Source organism: Amblyomma mixtum, chromosome 2 (assembly GCF_055824585.1).
Source record: "Amblyomma mixtum isolate Tamu chromosome 2, ASM5582458v1, whole genome shotgun sequence".
Lineage (NCBI taxonomy): Eukaryota > Metazoa > Arthropoda > Arachnida > Ixodida > Ixodidae > Amblyomma > Amblyomma mixtum.
The window spans coordinates 303,770,470-303,792,870 of NC_143013.1; the positions used below are offsets into that span (position 1 = coordinate 303,770,470).

Genomic DNA, 22,401 nt, shown 5'->3' on the forward strand with positions numbered 1-22,401 from the left:
GTTGCATCAGATCCTTACAGGAGTAATACACATGACGACCACCGTCATGACGACCACCGTAAAAAAACGCACACTTATTATTCAATGCTGCACAGGCTCGAAAGGACTCGATTTCGTCGAATCCTCGAATGTTTAGATGCGTGGCGCCATCTCTTTGAAGCAAACAGAAACTGACTTCGTAGCAAAGGAAAGGCAGGCATCAAAATGCTGCCAGGTGCAATGGCAGATTTTTATGGGTGACACCGAGTCAACACTGCAGTGTGGGAATGTTACCGTTGCGGTTTCCTTTAGACATATATGGAATTTTATAGTCCAAAGTACTCCCTATCCGAAGCCGTGAGTATCTAGCTAATGAGCTGTAAGCCTAACCCGTATTAAGCGTTCCGTACGTAAAAATCTTAGCGCGTAGGCCGTACAGTAGGCGCTGTCGAGCGGCTTTTGCTCCAGACTAGTAGTTCATTGCAGTCGTTGTGCGTGGAATTGTGTTTTTTTTTCATGACCCATGGAAATACAGTGCAGGTTTTTCGTGTGACAAGCTGCTCCATAACATACGCAATGTTCCTGTAGCGATCGATAACCTCATGCTTCACTTATGTTGTTTTTTTAAGAAGAGAGTGGATCTCTCCTGTGGACGTTTGCATGCCGTTTTACAGCAGCCTCTTACTAAAGAGTGCTGATCAGGTGTCATCGGCCTAAGTTAATCTATGGCTAACATTTTGTGTTATAAAGCGCACACCTTTGGAATGCCCCTTGACACTGCGGCGACACTTCAGTGCGAAAGAGAGCAACACGCCCTGAGCGATTAATCGTTCCTGGTTGGTAGCGTCGTGATCGTCGTTACGAGTGCCGCAGCCGTGAAGCTTTTGCATGTTTTTGACTGGACGAAAGTAGCCCTCCGAGTAGCGATTGCGCAGTGCCCTAACAACGCAACGCATTCTGCAAGTCGACGGACGCGCAGAACGCGTGTCGCGTTTCCGCGGTGTCGGGTTGCACTCGCATGGGGTCCGAATCGCACGCTTCTTGCCGTGCAGGAGAGTTGCTTGGCCTGTGGAATGTCCTGCGCCGGCAAAAGCGGCACTGAAAGCAACCCTGTCCTTGCCTGCCATGGCTGAGCGCCTCTGACATGCTGTCAGCGAGCTGTTGACAAAGTGAGTAGATGTGCCCGTTATCTTCGTAGTTCCGATCTCTGTATAGAATGTCTGTGGGACATCCCTATGGGCGTGTTGGCGCACTTCAGTGTCCTGTGCGCTGTCTTCTATTTGCACGTGCAGCTTAAAAGCAAGTGTAAATTAAAAACTTGAGCCATCCAGTTTGGAATGAAACCTCACACTTTCACTTCCGTTCAAATTACTGCAGCAGCATTATGCATGGACCAGCGTCCACGTTAAGTCCGGCGTGTTATGCTTATTGTTCATGGGTGTTACTGGTGTAGTGCTGTTTTTACTTTAATTTGCTGGCTGCTCACAGAAGACTGCACAATACTGGAAGCTTGAGGAGCTGTGTTATGCTTGCTATCACCATTCATTTCTTGCTTCTTCCTCAGACTTTGTATAGAAGTTGTTCTAAAGATTGGATGTCACCAGCGGTCCTGTTATTATCATCCTCATGTTTATTACTGGTTTTTGCAGTGTGAGATTATGTAAAGTGGACAGCTGAAGTTGTTGCATTAGAAATATGCAGCCTTATGACATTATCAAACGCTAGTTAACCAGTTATTTGAACTACCATTTTTGCTCAATTATGTGTCAAGAAAGCACTTAAAATATTTGAGCTGTTGTACATGGGGCATTAAAATTGCATCACTTTCTTAAAAGGGCCCTGCAGCAGAAAATGGGTGCACACATTTCTATTTTGGCTTCACTGAGTGAGATACAGTAATCTTACTAAAATCAAGCCATACACCTGTATTGAAATATTTAATGTTTTTTTTAACTCAAGATGCCAGGTTCTCTTTACTGGTGGCAGTTTTCAGAAGCGAATGCGATGCTTCCTACGCTATAGTGTGGCTGCCTGACGGTTTGATAAAGGCTGAATGTGTTGTCACTATTCTTAGTTGTATGTAAATTATATTATGACCTTTTGTATTGGGTTTACTGAATGAGCATAGGCACCATTAAAAAATGGCACTGTGAAACAAATGCTGTGATAAATACTGGAAATAAAACAGCCCTAAGAACGAAGACAGACATTTACCTCTATTTAATCAGCACCATGTCTCTCTGGAGTTCTTTGTTTGTCCTCGTCTTCAGCATTGTTTTGTTACTACGTAAGTAGACCAACCAACATGTAGAGGTGCATTCTATCCCACTACCACTGACCCTGAGGATGTATAGATGAGTAGGTGGCTGAGCAGTAACTCGTCTTAGTCTGTCTGAGTTTGTACGGTGTTAATATTAAAGCCATGGGTCCAGTCCAGAGGCTTGCCATGCTTACTTATACATCTGGGACTTTGCTCACAACACCATCAATTGGCTCACTTTGATTGGCAGCTCATTGTAATTAATGCCAATGACCTACACTCCATTTCATACATAGCAGGCAATACTGCCAAAGCTAGCGCGTCTGTTCGCGCAGGCTAAGTCCGCACGCAAAAAGTAGTTCGCCATACAACTAAAGCGAACACAAACATATTTTGTTGCGACAAATCTTAAGTGCCGTGACTGACACCTCCTGGGCTTCGTTTTATCTCTTACCACATTTTCGTGCTGCGACTCGTCGAGATTTCGAGAAGCAAAAAGTACACGTGGCAGTATGATACGTGGTTGGTAGGGCAAATGGCTTCTACTAAATCCGCGCCCAAAAAGTTGTTGACACTCTGTGAAAATTATGGCCAGAAAGCTCGAACACTGAGCGTCTCACAGTATCGACCGAGATTTTCAATGCTACTATATCATTTCATGCCGCTCTTTGTAGTCCAAACAATGACCGGAGTTTGGAGAAGAACGAATGATACGTGGTGGAGTAATATAGTTTCGCGGACGCACTACTTCAGCAGCCTCTGCAGCGTTGCCTGCTATGTATGAAACGGAGTATATGTGCTCTTACCTGTGCAGGCCGCTTGCAGCTAGAAGATGGTGGTGGTTTATCATAGCATGGTTGAACACACAGCACACAGAGGAACAGCACAGCCTTCATACACCCTCCCACCTCTGAAAGAAGTCATATCCACAACATTACTTGCTTGCCGTAGAACCTCGTCCTCCTAGTTGGACTAATCGTTGAAATGCTGTGAACATGACCTCAAAGCATGGTGGAGTGGCGTGTGTGGTAGTAGTTTGAGTTCACAAAAATGCCACTTTCAGCTCACATAGAAAGAAGTTACAGAGAAGAGGTAACTACAGCTTGAAAACTGAAATATCATAGTGAACAGCAGGAAGCTAGGAACCCGCAACTTTTTTTTTGAGTGGGGGGCAGGATTTTTTAAAAATTTTTATTGATTCAGTTATATATCTGTTCGTAGAATTATTAAAATCTGTTTCTTATCTGTGCTGTTTAAAAATGTGTTTATTTGATGTGTATAAAATATATATTGACATGGGAAGCTTTATGAACATGCATACACGAGAAGGAATTGACTGCTTTACAAATTAGGAGGACGCTTAAGCTTCGCCTTAAGAGTAGATGCAATAGTGGCTTCTTCGTTTTTTCTTCTTTATTCCTTTTATTTCTCATTTCTGACTGGTTACCTATCCGCAATCACATTACCAATCATATTAACGATTGCCAGTCACAATTATCTATTACCAATCACTATCTAGGTTGCACTGCACAACATACTATGCCACTACATACTCATACACATGTGCACCATTTGATTCAGTACAGTGAAGCATCATAACACTGCCTTTTCATTCCGCCTAATTTCTGATGCCTAATTAGCATATTTAAATGTATATGGTTGTATTTCTAGAAATGACTGTGACATCAGTACTCATCTCAAACTGATCTAAGTCACACACACCACAACGCATTCACTAGGTGCCCCTCTAACACACTTGAACCAGTGACCCTTCATGGCCTCTGCATTGCATGTCTGCCTGGCATGCAGAAGGCCTGGATTTGAATCCCCATGCCGGCTAATTTCTGTTTTCATTTTAAACATCTCAGATTTTTTCCGACTGGCTCAGGATGCTGTCCGACACCGAGTTTTCAGAAGAATGAGCTCCTTACGCTGTCACGTAAAAATTTTGCTTTCAATTCTGCTAATTATGGTCATGAACAGGGGTCACCCAATCAGTGACTTCTCTTGGGACATGAATGTTTTAGGTTGCTCGGAATGAAAACGTTTAAGACTGACTCTATGAAGCCAACTAACTGAGCCAAACTATGGTTTACATTAATAATGTCCTAGAATTAAAGCATTTGTCAGAAACCCCATCTGATCATGGTTGGAGGCTGGGTGGAGTCTATGCCTCTTCTGCACAAATTTTGAGGAAAGGGTGACTTTAATTTGTAAGCAAAAAGAGGCTCAAAACACAGAAGTTGTTGGAAGTGAGCAACTCATATGTAGTGCAGCTCGTATATAGTGAGACCTGTAAGGCAAGCCTGAGCTGCAAATTCTCCCTCTTCTGACTTTGTGCAGATGTTGCCGTCAGGTACGGAAGTGGTCGCCCGCTACAATTTCAATGGCAAGTCAAGTGAAGACCTGTCTTTTACCAAGGGGGACATCATGACCATTGTCTCCGACACTCCGGTGAGAGGTTTTACCATGTCTTTGAGATCCTTTTCCTTTCAGTTAAAAGTTTTTGATTTCATTACTGTTATTGTGTGTTTTTCTCGTTATAGCACAGTGGAATGTATATTGCATACAGTTCCATTCCATATAACATGCACTGAAACATATTGAGCATAATTGTGGCGTGTTGCATTTAGCTGTTCCTTTTATTGCTATTTTGTGCTGTTTATAATGCTGTTATTTCATGAATACCACTGTCTGCTTTTTAACAGGTTAGTTGTGTTGTCAGTAGTGTACAGCTGATGAATAGTGCATTGATATTTAGGCCGCCGCGGTGGCTCAGTGGTTATAGTGCTCGGCTGCTGACCCGACAGACGCGGGTTCGATCCCGGCCGCGGCGGCTAGAATTTCTTTGGAGGAGAAATTCTAGAGGCCCGTGTACTGTGCGATGTCAGTGCACGTTAAAGAACCCCAGGTGGTCGAAATTTCCGGAGCCCTCCACTACGGCGTCTCTCATAGCCTGAGTCGCTTTGGGACGTTAAACCCCATTAACCAGCATTGATATTTGAAAAGCTAGAGGATTGTATTGACTATTGACATTTGTCTCTGAGTGTTCACAGTGCTCATGCACGGCCTTCAATATTGTGCGATGCAAAAGAGCTCAGGCAGGTTTAGCAAACTGTGCTTTGATGCCTGACCTCTGGAGGCCATGGCTCATACGTAGCTCTCACCCGCTTTCATATACTGAGATGTGGCACTAATCTATTCGTTGTCATAATAAGTATCAAATGGTAATTTTTCGACACGTATGCCATGACGGCCACAGAGGTAATAAACTCACTTGTGTGTGTACGACTTGTGTGTCCAAATTGTGTACCCTCTCCTGAAGACCCGTGTTGTGTTGTTGACAGCTTTAGTGGCACACGGCTTTGCTTTTTCGCACGTTTATTCATTTTGTGGGAATATCCGTACAAGTTACAAATATTTGTGAGACTATTCAGGTTATATCCATTAGCTGCACTATTCATATTTTATTTGGTATTGAAGAAGTGCTATTTGCATACCCCTATATACAGTGCCTGGAGGGGATAAAAGTGGACGGGAGCCCGAGTTTTACTCCACTGAACCAAACCTGGGTTTCATTTTGACCTACAGTGGGCTGCATTTTTCTGTACTTTTTTATTTTAAACCTTCCTGCAGCTTAAAGGGACACTGAGGAGAAATTGAAGTTGGCTTGTATCGACAGAATACCAGCTCCTGATTACAAAAACGCCACTCATACTGACAACAAAGCTCTTGTAACATAGAAAAGAGCAAGAACCAAAATACAGGTATCGCCGCCACAGGCCAAACTCGCAAGTACAAGCGTCATGACGTCACATAACAAAACAGTGTTGCTGGAACCAATGGTTCTAGCAACGCTAGGACACGAGAAGCACAAATCACTGAGGCGCAGCCAATGCATGCGCAAATCTCCTTGACGTCGCCAGATGGCGCCACGTGCCGGGCAGCGACGCGCTCGCCTGAAGCATCGGGACCAATCAGCGCCTGCTCGCCGGCGTTAGGCGGGCTCCCGGTATTCCGCTAGCGGTATCAAGGTGCACGGTATGCTAAAGGTGTCTATTTGCGAGAACTTCGTTGACGACTTCGAGAACGAGATCCATCGTAACGCTCGCAAAACGCCGGTGCAAACGTAAGCGAAGCGACTGTAGCGACGGCCGCAATAGCCGATAGATGCCTTCAACGTGCGGCCGGCGGTAGCTTTCTTTTCGGCTGCTGCTAGGCCGCACTGCTGGCAGCCAGAAATCACGGAGTCTGCATCACGTCATGTTTCACGTCACTTAGTCCTCTGTCGTCATAGCCGAATCTCAAGTTTGAATCACAGCGGCAGGAAAAACCTTTTCAACTTCGAATCCAAATTTCTTAGAAATAAATGCATTTTTCGCTGCCGGCCAAGTGGCAACAAAGCCATGACATGCCGAACTATCGGATTTTGCTATAAAAAATATATTAATAGTTCTCTCCTCAGTGTCCCTTTAAAACCTCTAAAATTTCTCGTGTTCTCTGCAGTATTTGTGGCTTTTGTCATCGCTGCATTCTATTGACCAAAAAAACTTATTTTTGTGTATTGGTTGTGATGCATTCTTAACGATGTGTATTGGCTTGTGTTCCTTTATCCCTTCAGGACTGCAACTGGTTCCGGGCACGGCACAGTGATGGTCGGGAAGGCCTCATACCGCTCAACTACATCCTCCGCAGGGCAGAGGTCAAGCTCAACTCTATGCCGTGAGTCTGAAAATCATGCTACAAAGTTTTCTTTGTCTTAGAGAAGTAGTTTGATGTGTTCTCAGCTAAAGGAAAGGATGCTCAAAGCTGGCACCTATTGGCCACACTTCAGCCAGCCGTAATGTGTATTTCAGCATATTAAAGAATGTGACGGCGTCGCGAAAAGTTATCATTACCTCGTTGTTTTCATCTCAAAAGTAGATGACAGTTGCCCAGTTTTTCACGAAGTAAATTGGTCATGATGCAAGTGTTTTTTTTTTCTGTTTTTTTGTTTACAGCCGTGTGATAATTTGACCTTTGGATAGTTCGGACATCTTTTCCCACTTCTTTGAAGCCTGAATTAAAGAGATTTTTGCTGCATTACTTATGTGGAAAACAATTGCCCTGAATCGTCAGCTTGGGGCCTCCTGATTTTGTAGTTTCGTGGCACATGCTGGGTTATGCCAACCATCAACTAACTATTCATCTTTGGTTACAGGCGCGAAAAAAGACAGAACACAAGACAGAAAGACGGGACAAAGCGCCACTCACTGAGTGGCGCTTCATCCCGTCTTTCTGTCTTGTGTTCTGTCTACCAACTTGCCCAGCAAGACGTTTTTTTAAACATCAACTAACTACTTTGGAGCAACCACTATGGCACTTAGTAAAGCTGTAGTTTGCGTTCGCTATTAAGTAATTGCTTCTGTAGTGGAAGCCTGGCATTCTTCTCTTGGCTGCCATTATTGCTCGCTGCCAAAAGTTTGATAGCATCTGTGTCAATGTTTGCATAACCTGTGCTCATGTATCGTTGCTCGGTGATCAGCAAAGTTCGTTATTACTGAGCACCTCTGTTGGCACAACGGCATGTGGTGTACTGAAGAGTTCGATCAAGTAGGTCCAGCAAAGAATGCTGCTGTTTTAAAAGGTAGCACCTGAGTTGATGGATTTGGTTAGCATACAAGCGAATAGTTTTTTTTCCAATATCAGTTTTTGATGTGGCTTAGATTCAAGTGGAGCATTGCGTTGATGGAGAGGTCATGCACATTTTTGCCCTTGGATGAAGATTGACTGGAGGCCAAAGCTGGAGGGCACCACAAGCATATTTGTGATGAACAGCACATTACACCTCGATTAGGGTGCGAACTTGGAACAAGAGGCGGCAGGTCTCAGCCTAGGGGCTAACATTTCAACAAGAGGAGTTGTTTTCATTGGGGCATTGTCATAATGTGCCAACTAGTCCTCTTGCCTTAAAGGGACATTGAGGAGAGCTCTATTAATATTTTTTTTTATAGCAAAATCCGATAGTTCGGCATTTCATGGCTTTGTTGCAACTTGGCCGGCAGCGAAAGATGCATTTATTTCTAAGAAATTTGGATTCGAAGTTGAAAAAGTTTTTTTCACCACTCTGATTCAAATTGGGATTCTCCTATGACGACACAGGACTAAGTGACGTGAAATATGACGTGCACATGACGTAACGCAGACTCCATGATTTCTGGCAGCCAGCAGTGCGGCCCAGCAGCAGCTGAAAAGAAAGCTACCACCGGCCGCACGTTGAAGGCATCTATCGGCTATTGCGGCCGACGCTTCGTTTACGTTTGCACCGGCGTTTTGCCAGCGTTACAATGGATCCCGTTCTCGAAGTCGTCAACGAAGTTCTCTCAAATAGACACCTTTATAATACCGTTTACCTTGTTACCATTAGCGGAATACTGGGAGCCCCCCTACCGCTGTGAGCAGGCGCTGATTGGTCCCGGCGCTGCAGGAGCGCGCGTAGCTGTCGGGTACGTGGCGCCATCTGGTGACATCAAGGAGATTTGCGCATGCATTTGCTGCGCCTCAGTGATTCGTGGCTTCTCGTGTCCTAGTGTTGCTAGAACTATTGGTTCTAGCAACACTGTTTTGTCCTATGACGTCATGAAGCTTGTACTTGCGAGTTTGGCCTGTGGCGGCGATACCTGTATTTTGTTTCTTGCTCTTTTCTACGTTACAAGAGCTTTGTTGTCAGTATGACTGGCGTTTTTGTAATCAGGAGCTGGTATTCTGTCGATGCAAGTCAACTTCAATTTCTCCTCAGTGTCCCTTTAACGTCGATGAGCAGACAGGCTTCCTTTCCTTTCATTGCTGAAGTTTACGCCATAATAATGATCTTTCCTTTTCTCTCCTGCTTTGATTAGTGTAGAGTAAAGATATATGATGGAGCTGGGTACCAGCAGAGAGCGATGTGGGAAGAAGATTGTTAGAGGCGGTGTGATTATGATAAGTTTGCTTTAATTGTAACATAAGAAAACGTATGATAACTACACAGAGCGCCAGGAAAGGAAAATGATAGGAGTAATGATATGAAACGGGAAGACAGATTTGAATAGGGAACAAACATGATTTAATGATATCCTATAGCTGAAATAAAGAAGAGGAAATGGACATTGGCAGGGCATATAATGGTAAATTAGGATAACTGAGTGGATTTCAAGGGACGGCAAGCGCAGCAGGGAGTGGTAAAGAGTCAAGTGCTTGGTTAAGATTGGGAAGTTTGCTCCGATGGTTCGCCGCTGCTGATGCAGGAGAAGGTTAAATGGAGGCCGGTTAGGGAGTCTTTTGTTGTGCAGTGCACGTAATTGGGCTGATGGTAATACTAATCATGGAAAATAATTTGAGACCAGTGAGCTCAATGTGGAATTTGGAATTCGGCCTTTTTAGGCAGGCACATCATGAGAGTAGTACGTCCTGTGTTGCACCCAGGGTGAGTGTCCGGTCTTATGTGCAGATGGTTCCATGGCAAGATCAGCCGGGAGCGGGCAGAGATGCTTCTTCAGCCTCGGGAAGACGGGCTCTTCCTGGTGCGCGAGAGCACAAACTATCCGGGTGACTACACGCTCTGCGTCTGCTTTCGCTCCAAAGTGGAGCACTACCGTGTCATCTACCGTCTGGGCAAGCTGACCATCGATGAAGAGGAGTACTTCGAGGGCCTGCCACAGCTGATCGAGGTGTGTGTGTAATTTCTTCGTGGGCCTCAGCCGTGAAGCGGGGCTCTGCACATGCTGATATCGGTGCGAGGTAGTGACCATGTAATAATGTCTTGCAAAGGAAAGAGAATAGAAAGTAGAAAGAAAAATAAAGAGCCAATGGAAAAATATGCATGGTGAACGAGCCCTCCTGTCTCGTCCTGAGCATTGCTGTGAAAACCGGAGCGAGATGAATTTCCTCGGAATATTTCAAATTGTTCGCAACCATTTGGAAAGATTGATGAGCAGCAGCCTTATGGTAAATGTTGGCACTTTGGAAGGGTAGCCTTTGTGGCTACCAAATGCAGAGGGTTGATGCCAAGGCTGTGAGTAGTGGTCTTCTTTCATATGTCTCTTTAGTGATCTGTCACTTTTCTCTGTGACAGGTAAAACCGGGCCAGTATTGAACTTATTGTTATGCTCCATTATGAGACCAGCCACTGTCTTTTCACTTGGTGAAGTCAAGAAGCAGTCACTGTAAAAATTAAAGGTTTCTTGTTCAGAGCAGAGGGGACAGGCCTGGTTACATATTTATATGCAAAGAATGTGACGTAAAGATTGGGCATAGATCATGGCTAGGGGTCTTGTTGTAATGAGTTCTAAGGAACTGCCTCTTTTTCCATTAATATGTTTATAGTCACAAACTGCTTGCTTTGATTTGACAAAGCATTTACTTTGCTTCAGAATTATTCTGACAAAGTATTCATTCATTTCATATTTGCTTTGAAATGGAAATTCCCTGTTCACACTTATACACAGCTTACCAGCTTCGTGTGTACGGTCTCTTGACCTGATAAGTGACCATTGTTAGTTTGTTTTGTTAGTTTCTTCCTGATAAGTGACCATTGTTAGTTTGTTTTTTAGTTTGTTTTGTTAGTTTCTTTTTCTTCTGTGTCATTTCGCGCTGCTCGTTTTCTGTTTGCACTTTAGTATTATTGCTCGATTTGTGGCCTGTTTTTGTATCCACTCCTGCTAGGGCCTGACGGCCTGCAGTATGCCATAAATAAATGAATAAATAAATAAATCTACCAAATTCAATTGATAATTGACTGGCCGTATAGTGAAACAGTCTCCTATAAGCAGTCATGGTATGATTAGTCCTGTGCTAAAAAGTGAATAAAAGGAAAGCTGGCAGTTGAAGCATGCATGGATATTTAGGTGCTTGGGGAACCCAAAAAACACTCCAAGGAACTCAGGTTTTCTGTGGAACATAATTTGAGAGCCCCCTCCATAGATGCCTGACGCATTGTGCATTGACTTCTTGGGTTGGATCCAAAAGTATGCATTCCCCGGCAGCAACCACCGGTCACTGCTGAACTGAGGAGTGGACTGTAAAGAGGAAAAGCTCTTGAGCATTAGAGTGGTCTTCTTTTTATTCATTGAAATGATGTGATGTGATCTATGATTGTGTGAACTTAAGTGCAAATGTCTCACTTTCTTCTCTTCTGTTGACTAGCACTACGAGCAAGATGCGGACGGTCTCTGCACACGGCTCTCGCGCTCGGTGCCCAAGCAAGGTGGTGAAGTGGCCATCGACCACCGAGCCTTTGAGATGGCTGGCTGGGCCATCAAGAAGCAGGATCTGCAAGTGATTGAGAACATTGGCAAGGGCGAGTTTGGAGGTGAGGCTGAAACTGGGAATGGCATGTTGATGTCACTTTTGTGTGGATACCAGCTTCTTTGTTTTGTTTCGCAGTTTTTTTGTCATCAGTTGGAATGTCTTTTTCTCTTCCATGTGCAGATGTATTGCTTGCTAACTACAAAGGCCAGAAGGTAGCAGTGAAGAAAATCAAGGAGTCTGGCAAGAACATGCTCATTGCTGAGGCATCTCTGATGACGTAAGTGCCTGCTGTTGCCTTTGTCTGTGGTTGGTCTTTGATTCTCTTCATTGGAAGGGTAGTCCTCCAGCATCGTTGAAATCTGTCTGTACATTGAAGCTGTTTGTTCATTCCAGTTGCGAAATTCCCCATTCGCTCGATTCCATGCTTAAAGCCCAAAGTACAATTTCAAAATCAATTGCTTAGCAGACTGTTGCTCTACTACGGTAGACTGTCATTGAGTCAAACTTAAAAAGGACCATTCGATGATTCCAAAGGCAGAATCATCGAATGGCTACAAAAAGAAACTTTCAAAGAACCGTTTTGCATCGCAGCAGATTTAAGTAATAAAAAAAATCAGCAGTGCTCATCTGGTTTAGAATAAGAACTATGTTGCAGCGACGATTTTTCGTAGTTCTCTCGTGGTGTGCTGCATGTCCACCGTCGGGAATATCATAGCAGGATGGTTCCAAAATAGTAAGGTCTTCTGCGGCCTCCCTCACAGGTGTGACACAGTTGTCATGGAGCCTCCTCACAAGAGGTGTTGTCCATTTAAGAAGGCTTCAGCACACAATGAGCAGCTCGTGATGAGCGCACATTAGTGGCGCACAGGACGCGCAGGTGGAAGCAAGGGAAATGCACATTTGTGCTGGATTGGTGAGACGCCTCCTAAAGAAACGAAAAGACCAGCGACGTGCCAATGAGTGCCTGCAGCAGCGTGCATATTTGGCCTTGGCTTTCTGAAGTGCAGCTGATAGCCAAAATCATCACGGGCTGTTAGTGAAGCTCAGAAAACGAAACTATGCGGTGACGGGACGACTCCGATCAACACGGTCCCCCTTTGGACAGGGTCTGAGTTTTGGAGGAGCCGCATTTTCATCTCATGCTGCACCGCAAACATGACGTTCTACCTTGATTGGCGCACTTTCGCGCTCTGGGACAGTTGAACCAAGACAATAAGTTTGAATTCACTGAATTTTTGAGAAGTTGCAGTACAAATAAAGACAGCCAACCAAAATTTTGAAATTTTGAAAAAAAGTACGAATTATCCAAGTTTTAATCATCACAAGTCTACTGTACTTGTAGCAGTCAAATGGACAGGTCAGTGTTGCTCAGAACAGGAAGAAAGGTGTGCTGAGAGCTAACTCCAGTGGCCGTCGGTGCGGCCAGACTCATGGGTGTCATATAAATGCAGGTCGCTGCGCCACCCTAACCTGGTGCAGCTTCTTGGTCTTGTGATTGAAGAGAGCTCTCTGCAAATCGTCACCGAGTACATGGCAAAGGGATCCCTGGTGGACTACCTGCGCTCTCGGGGAAGGCTCCACGTCACCCGCCTCGACCAGATCAACTTTGCCACGTCAGTACTAGGAGTTGGCCAAATATCTCTGAAACCTTGTGTTTGTGTGGTCTGCATACAAAAATTGGTCTTGACACACTACAGTTTGCTTCCAAAAACAGTGATGGCAACACCTGCGTCTAATTTCTTGCTCTTTGGAGCTTGTTAAAGTTCCGTTTTCAGTGAAAGTGGCGTCATTTGGATTAGAACGCTCAATCTATTGATACAGGGTGACCTCAGTCTCTGTCCCTTTAACATTTGTCATATTTTGCATCGCTTGGTGTTATATGTATTTCACTGTGCACGCTGTGCGTAAAGATGTGAAACCTTTGGCACTGCAGTGACACGTGTGCGGGCATGGCGTACCTGGAGTCCAAGCATGTGGTGCATCGAGACCTGGCTGCTCGGAATGTTCTCATCTCGGACGATTGTGTGGCCAAGGTATGGACGCTGTTATGCTTTTGCTGTTTTTGTGCCTGGACACTTCCTCATTGTGGGCAATGCTTTGGCTTTGGACTTATAAACACATCCTAGCAAGATGACTATTCTTAAGCATGAGATGCTGAGAGACAGCTTTACAAAAGCTTCAGGAATTGAATATGTTGTAACAACACTGAACCTGACAGCAAATTATGAATTTTGCCTGTCACAGGGCAGTCTAAGTTGCATTCTAAAGTTTGCAATGGTATTGTCAAAACTGCTGGCCTGTGGAGTACAAGTGTAGTGTCGCGCTCGCCTTGGCTTTTGGAGGGAGTGGGTTCGACTCCTACTGCTGGCCTACTGCTGGCAGGTTTTTCAAATGGGTACAAGGTTATCGCCCGGCTTGGCGCTCAGCTTTCCAGGTTGGATGGCGTGGGAAAAGGGTCTGCACCTTCAAATCCTGTCACTCTGAGCTTGAACAGGCACTTATTCAGCCATTGAACCTTGATCCATTGAGCTTAAAACACAGAGCACTAATAAATGTTTGCCATTGCTGCAGAAAATTGTTAGACTAAGTTTGCCTTATAGCACCAAATGACTTGCCACTTGTGTTAAGGCTGTTTTGTTTGATGCGAGACTGCAGCTATGAGGTCCAGTAGAAAAATTTCATGCACATACTCACCCTTGATGACAAGATAGAGTTGTTGTAAATTCAACATTCTGAAGTGAACGTTGCTGTTCGGTGCAGGTTTCGGACTTTGGGCTTGCTAGAGACGAGAGTGACAATTTGGAAGGTGGCAAGTTTCCCATCAAGTGGACAGCCCCTGAAGCACTCAAATGCAACGTAAGTGTGGAGCAAAGGGCCACTGTATTGTAATTACCGGTATGCACTAATATTGACTTGTGGTGGCTTGTGGTGACATCTTTCTTATAGCTTTTAACAGTCTCAGATATTTTCTACCTCTTTTACTTGCTTAGTTTAATCGAACAGCTTTGACTTTGTTCTTCAGGTTGTGCTGGTTTTCCTTCTTCTTTTTTTTTTCGGCACCTGTTTCATTGCCTGTCACTGGGCCAAGGTTACAGTTTAACTTCTAGTGCAGAAATGAAATGTTTTAAGGGAAATGCTCTCACATGCATTTTTTTTTTATTGCCTGTATTTGGCATTTAATCTTAACTCTGTCGTTTCAGTAGAAAATATATTTTTGACAGGTATACTTTCATCCAACCGGTTGTGTGCATGAAACTCAAGCCGCATTTGTAGCTCAGCCTATGTTCGTGTGCCACAGGACAGTGGTCTTTTCACGCAGTGCCTGTGACTTGTGTAATAATGTTTCTCACTCTTTGAACTCACCTTCTGCGCAGAAATTTTCGAACAAGTCGGACATGTGGAGCTTTGGCATCCTCCTCTGGGAGATTTACTCCTTTGGCCGGGTACCGTACCCACGAATCGTAAGTCTCGAGTCTTTTTCTTACCTGATCACTTAGTTGCATTCAAAACCATTAATACATTTCCTCAAGGTCTCAGCCAGTGGTATGACATTTTTGGTATTGGCCACATCTTTCCTTATTTCGGTCCATAAAGCGATTTTGTTTGATAGTCCCCCACTATGACAATCTCGATTAAGATGAATTCTTGGATAAGGTGAACAATGTGAGACCATTTGATAGGTTTCCCATAGGATTCAGTGTAAAAAAATCTGCTCAAGACAAACTTTTTTCGTGCATGATTCAGTTAAAATGAACTTTTGTAGCAACTGCAAACTTTGGCAACACTACACAACGCCACTCACGAGGCATTTGCGTGGCACTCTGCGCAGCTCTGGCGGCCTAGATAAGTTGTGCAGTAACAGGGGGAAGAGGGTGCATGACTAAACCCAACAATCTTTGCACTGTGCACTGTGTTGACAAGAATGTCACGCAGAATATACGTACTTCAAAAATGAACAAAAACCACCTAGCCCAACTTGGGGTCTTATTAACCCAGACTATTTGCTTGGTCCCATGCTTGGTCCCAACAGCTGCACACAGAAGCCAGAAGGAGTTGAACTGAAGGAGTTTACAGGTGCACTTGCGGTGTGGGAAGTTCCTGCTCTAAGGTCGTTATTGTGTTGTTGTTTTTTTAATTTATTTTTAGTGAAAGACTGAGTAGACAGATGTATTGGAGGTGTATGTGCCAAGTGAAAAACACTAAAGCAAAGCAAGGGAAAAGGAGTGGAGTGCTGGAGGGAAGTGTGGACGTCATGTGGTCGCTTCGAGCGTTCCTCACTTTTGTCCTCCATTTAAGAGCGTACGTTGTTGGGCTAGTCGGTCAATCATGGTAAATAAAAGGGGGTACTGCGCACAAAAAGACACGGACAAGAAGATAACACAACAAGCGCAGACTCGCGACTAACTTTATTGAAAAACGACACTGCTTTTATAGCTTCAAAATGTCACATCACATTGTTTGGCATTTGTTTGTTTGTGATGTGACAGTTCAAAGCTATAAAAGGAGTGTTGTTTTTCAAATAAAGTTAGTCGCGAGTCTGCGCTTGTTGTGTTATCTTCTTGTCCGTGTCTTTTTGTGCGCAGTACCCCCTCTTATTTACCTTGTCCTCCATTATTGTGGTTACACGGAACACGAAAGCTTCTAAAGGGACACTGAGAACAATTTCCAATTTTTCCTTGTTTTGATTGATTGTTTGATTCTTTGTGGGCTTTATTGACATTTGTATGGCAGCAAAAGATCAATTAGTTGCTTAGGTAATTGACTTGCGCATGTAATTTTTTTTTCCCGCCACACAATTAAAACTCGGTGCGGTATAACCTAACTTCAGATATGCGTATGAGAAACAGTCTTGACATCATTGTAGTTTCGTTGTGAAAACGGCCAGCTGAGGTAGTACCTGCGTTTCTTTTGTTGGCCTTTTCTGGCTTATACAATATCCACATTCAGTGAAAGCAGCTCCTTTTTCATCAGAACGCAGTAACCTTTTGATGCAGGCGAACTTCAGTTTGTCCCTCATTGTTCCTTTAGGCGTCACGAAAGCGGCCAGTGTGCAGGTTATGAGAAATAACTGCGACTGTTTCCAGTTGATGAAGGAGGAAACATGCTAGCTCATGGCAAGTTGTGCCAATTTAAATACAAGAGATTCACGGCTGCATCTTTTGCATGTGTGTTCAGCCCCTGGCTGACGTGGTACGTCACGTGAGCAAGGGCTACCGCATGGAGTCGCCCGAGGGGTGCCCCAGCGAAGTGTACGAGCTCATGCGTGCTGCCTGGCAGGAGGAGCCCCAGGAGAGGCCCACCTTTGCACAGGTAGGCTCATCTATTTCTACAAGCATGCGAAGCCACAGGTACAGCCTCTGTTTTAATAGAGTGTGGGCAGTTTTAACTCTAGGCTACTTTGTGTAGGGGTTTGTTGAGGGAAAGTGAATTTGGTTGCTAAACGCAGAGAATCTGTAAAAGCCAGTCTCACAACTTCTGTGTGGAGGAATGTGAGGAATGACATGACAAGTGACCCCGCCACAGTGGCTCAGTGGTTACGACGCTCGGCTGCTGGCCCGAAAGACGCGGGTTCGATCCCGGCCGTAGTGGCTGAATTTCGATGGAGGCGAAATTCTAGAGGCCCGTGTACTGTGCGACGTCAGTGCATGTTAACAAACCCCAGGTGGTCGAAATTTCCGGAGCCCTTTACTACGGCATCCCTCGTAGCCTGAGTCGCTTTGGGACGTTAAACCCCAATAAACCAAACCAATGACAAGCGAGGAGTAAATGACATGTATGAGCCTAGATTGAACGAACGCATAATTTCCTGTACTCGTGTTCATTCTTGCCTCACTTGTGACCTGCCTGATAGTTACACTTTTGGTCACCGTAGCCTCTGGAATGAGTTGTGAAAGTCCAACTTACCTTCTTTCATTCGGGCTTGTGGTCAAAGCCATGGTCTTTCTATTTGACCACGATAGCCACTGTGCTTTCCTTTTTAATGTACAGCATGGGGTGCAAGTCTAGGGCAAAGTTTGCGAAACTTATGAGCTGTGATTTCTGTTAAAGGCTTGGTTAGTACAGTAAAAGCTCGTTAATTCGACCTCCGTTAATTCAGAGATCCGGATAATCCAAACTGCCAGCGCAGTTCTGGCCAGTGCTGATGCAAGTCTACTGCGTTGAACACTCTTTGGGTTTGATGCTACAGGTCTCGCGCTGGTTAATTTGGACAGGGTCCTGAAGAGAGGCTGAGGCTAGGAATGACCGACGTGGCAAGTGGTCATCAAATTAGCTCCACTCAAACCTGAATTGCATGCTGCAGGGTCGCCCGCGCTCTTCTGAGGTGCACGCAACGGCAAGAGCGATGAAAGACGGGCAGCCCAGTTTTCTTCTTTTTTTTTTTTTTTTTTTTGCCTGTTAGCGATGCTACCAAAACTAAGTGCACCGAATTTTAGCATTATATTTCGTCAACTTTTCTTCTGCAATTTTTTTTCTCTTCTACACCTTGTGGGAAGCATGCAGACTTGGCAAAGTACGGCAGAAAACTTGTTCAACCATCTCTGGGTTTCTGCAAGATGTCTAGTCGTACTGAGAGGACATAGCAGTAGCGCTAAAAAACAAGGACGACAGGGTAAAGAAAGACAACACACTAGCGCCTGTGTTGTCTTTCTCTACCCTGTCGTCCTTGTTTTTTAGCGCTACTACTATGTCCTCTCAATCCAAACACCAACTAGCCCAGCTTTCTGCCTTAAATGTCTAGTCGTACAAATATCACAAAATGAACAAGGGAGGGGAAAACCTCAGGTTGCTTGAGCCAACGTTTCGACAAGGGGACTTGTCTTCGTCCAGGGCAAAGCGTTCATCATTGGCAGGGATTAAATAGGGCCTTCGCTCCGAGGAGGAAGGCCCCGGGGGTGGGGAAGGAATGTGGTGTGAGAGGGGATGCGTGTCAGGAAGGGGAGGGAGGTGAATCTTGATTCGTTAAGCTGCAATAGTGGAAAAAACTTATATCCGGGGGGTGTGTAATGAACAAAGGCTTTGAAGGGCCTGCGAAGGGGGGCAGGCGCTGGGTCGTGGGTTCGGATCCCACCGGCGGCATGTGGTTGTTTTTTCTTCTGCTTTTCTAATCAATTAGCTTTAAGCGATAACATATTCAGTAATATTATAAATTGATCAACACCACAAAATAAATAAATTAATTTAAAAAAAATCCCCTGTGCCCCTTGGTTTCTGTGGCTGTTGGCTTCTGTCATATTTATAACGAGCCCCTCATTCCCCTTCCCTTGTTTGCTTAGTCGTACAAACAGATACTTTGATTTTTAGAAAACGGACCTTTTCGCCATTTTTCACGATTTAAAAGTACTGTTAACCCCAAAAGGCTGTCACGAAGATTCAATTGTTGGCAGCCATGAGCAGGGAAGTGGGGCAGCAGTTTTGCAGCCCCATCATGTATTATGAGGGCCTCTTTCTGTGTAGGTGCTGCGCAAGCTGCAGGGTCTGCGTCTCGAAGCCCAGAACGCCATCTGACAACGTCCCTCGAGTGACATCTCAGAGGCAACTTCTTCTTGCTCCGAGGACGACGAGGCACCCCTGTGTGGCCAGGGCGAGGCAACCGCTGAGCATTCTCCCGTTGCTGCTCTCAACGCCGCTACTCTAAGGCAGGTGCAAGGACACGTGTGCCACAACTTGGTGACTGGCGCTGACAGTGCTGCAGCTGACAACGCTACACCGAAGCTCGCCAAAGCAGGCGTTGACCAAGAACTACTGAGGAATGCATTGACCATGCCTGCAGGTGCAGGGAAGCCCGCTGCTGAGGCCTGTCTCAAGAAAAGGGAACAGCAGCCAGAAGCAGTGAACAGCGAGGCAGACGTTGGCCACCCTGAAACTGCGGCAGCAGCAGCAGCTTCGTGGGACATGTGGGACAGCAGTGCGTTGAATGCTGCTGCTGCTCAGAAGCAGTCATCGGGTGGCGGACAGGGAGAGCACCGCACACGTGTCTCCGTGGCGGCGGGTGCCTTTGCACTCTTGGTGACGGCCTACCTTCAGACCCAGACCCCTCCTTAGGAGACTCCCTCACTGCCTTCCACCCTCCTGCTGTGTTGTGGGCCACTGAGCAACTGTTTAGACTGGGGCAGCAATGTCCCATTTTTACATCGCAGTTTTGTGTTGTTGTTTTTTTTTTCTTATCTTATCCTATGACTCCTGCATGCTTCTCCGCAGAAGCAGAGTCGTTTTATCGCTGTCTTATCACTTTGTGGGGGGGAGATACTCAACTTGGATGGAGAGGAGTTTGTACCTGCAGGTCCTTTTGCTGAGGTTTGCGTACTATATACAGTGTATTCGCTCCTGCTGAACATACGCTATGAGCAGGTAAAATGTGACTTGCTCAGACAGACGTGATATTATCTAGCTTGGAATAGCCTAGCAAGCTATCTCTTGTCCAAAGTGCCACCGCACTTCAGACGGCTGTATGATCTTTTCTCTTTCTTTTGAGATAATATAACATGGTCACCTGATGAGGCAGGCAAGGAGTGTGCATATCTTCTTCTATACTAGCTACAATCACTTGAATCACTTGCTGCGAGATATCCTTGATATGGATCTGCGTATCTACGCGTATAATATAACTGCCAACAACTTCTTTTTCCCACACTGTTGTGAGGGCTGGTCCTGCTTGGACCATTGCTGGAGGGTTCTCTTCTGTCATTTTTTTTAATTGTAATTTTTGAATTTGGAGGCTTGTGTAATTCGGCACCTTACATGTGTGCACTGTTGTGAGAACCGCACGAATCATAAAGATGAGTTGGTAGATGTTCATTATTATTGAAATACATAATTGCAGCGCAGGTGAATAAGACTTATTCGAAGTGGCCCATGTGCTCACTATTTTTTCAATGCTGAATTGAAACCAGCCAGGCCCCTCAACGTCCCCATCCTTATTTTTTCGTGTGTGTGTGATTGCTCATGTGTACGATTGAAGCAGGTGCCACGGTGTACATGCCTGTTTTTGTGGCTCTTGGCTCACATACACGTCCGCTTCTGTGATGTCTGTAAACTGTGGCCTTTCCCTGCTTGTGCACTTTTTGTATACTAGGGTGGTTCACTGGATTGAATGACAGATGCAATCAAATCGCTGCGTTGTCTCCAGCAAGCCTTCAAGGTACTTTTTGCGTGAGCACTTTCGTTGCTCCATATCAGATGCTTTGTTCTGTGCTGTGCCAAAATGAACAGGAGTCACGCTTTATGCTGTGTGCACAGCTTGGTAATGCTTTGTTGCTCTGTACAATGCCAGGGAGCCAAGTAAGCCATGTGGTAAAAAAAAAAAAAGAACGGAAGGAAAAGTCCACGTCGTAGTGGCTGGCTACGACATCTTCTGGATCATTTTTACAGTCTTACGCAGCTCTCTGGAAACTGCTTTCACTACGACAGAATGCAGTTTTTTTTTTGCAAGTTATAGGTCCTGAATTTGCTCTGCATTTTATGCCTATCACTGATAGGCTTGCAGCTCCTGAATAATTTGGTAGTGGAAATGAAAATTCCTAAATTGAACAAAAAATGTGGCCGTTATAACTGATGTGAAATGTGTTTTCTTCAAGTAGCATAATTGTACTATCGCGATCATGTGGGTTCGATCCTGGCCGTGGTGGTCGAATTTGGTGGAGGCGAAATGCTAGAAGCCCGTGTACTGTACAATATCAATGCATGTTAAAGAAACCCAGGTGGTCGAAATTTCCGGAGCCCTTCACAGTGGTGTCCCTCATAACCTAAGTTGCTTGGGGACTGTAAGCCTCCATAAGCCATTTACTATCGTGATCTAAATTTAAGAGACGCGTGTTCTTAGAAATAAATTTATTGTAGCTTTACTTCGGGACCCAGTGAGGTGGTATTGTTGTAAGTGGGTAAAGCATTCAGGCGACATACTTCACGCAACTGGATTTTGTGACTGCACTGAAATTTTTTTCTGCATGCTTACGTCCTGTAAACTTTTGATCCCGATAGTGCTTGTGCTTGCAGACTTTGCCAACAAGAAGGTCAGGCTGTCAATTCCATAAATGCTAACTGCATTGGAAATACTTCGATGCATGTCAAAAGATCACTGAGGTTAATTAGTAATGCATGTCAAAGGATTACTGATGTTAATTAATGTAATGAACTTGTTCTGGTGCACAATACTGTTGCCAAGTTATTAGTCCACCTTCTGAAACTTAATTTTCGTTCACATGTTAACAAATAGTGTTGCGTGCTCTCAGTTCTTACAAACACTAGCATTCTTGTCCATTTCACTCTTGCCAATTAATTTTATCACTGGGTGCCTCTTTCTAGATTCTTCCTGGCCATTGGGGCTTAATGTTTCTTCTGGTAACTTGCATTGTCTTTGACCTCATGTGTCTCTTTTGTTTTTTTTTCTTTTGCTGGTACTCATGGCCATTTTCAAGTCATTGTCAGTGGCAGTGAAAATGGCCAGGGACTCGGGACACAGGTTTGCTTGCAAAAATCAACCCAAGTGATGTGGTGTTAAACATTTGCGTCAGCTATATAATGTGCTCAACTTTTTCTTTATGAGTGAATGTGGTTAGATTGCATCTTCCTCTTTTCTGGGGAGACTTCTCTAACCTGGGGAGAAACAAGCGGCAGTTAGCTGGTGTACTTTATGCTCGGTTCAAGCTGGATATGTAACGTGCAAGGCCAAGGTAAAGTGAACATCTTGCTGTAAAAGTCAGTTTTGTTTTCGTGCACCCTTATTACTTCACTCTTCAAATTCTAAGGCTTGTCTCTCATGTGATGGGTGTATGGGTCGTTGTGTAGTTCTTGTCTCAACTGGGAAAGGGAAATTTGTGGCCGGAAAGATCAGTAGGTCCTTGGTATAACCCTCAGTCAAAGGAAAGTTAAAAGATCAAATTTAGATACTGGTTTCA

General features: G+C 44.7%; 1 protein-coding gene across 1 annotated transcript; it reads left to right on the forward strand.

Moving 5' to 3' along the window:
* The first annotated feature begins 81 nt into the window (after positions 1-81).
* LOC149364752 (tyrosine-protein kinase CSK-like) lies at positions 82-21,348 on the forward strand. Its single transcript, XM_089574683.1, has 13 exons — positions 82-336; positions 1,032-1,148; positions 4,583-4,693; positions 6,861-6,961; positions 9,708-9,927; positions 11,402-11,567; positions 11,687-11,783; positions 12,958-13,119; positions 13,440-13,539; positions 14,267-14,362; positions 14,881-14,967; positions 16,682-16,816; positions 18,962-21,348. The coding sequence occupies exons 3-13, from the start codon at positions 4,583-4,585 to the stop codon at positions 19,010-19,012; spliced, it is 1,326 nt and encodes a 441-aa protein (XP_089430809.1). The 5' UTR covers positions 82-336; positions 1,032-1,148; the 3' UTR covers positions 19,013-21,348.
* The last annotated feature ends 1,053 nt before the right edge of the window (positions 21,349-22,401 follow it).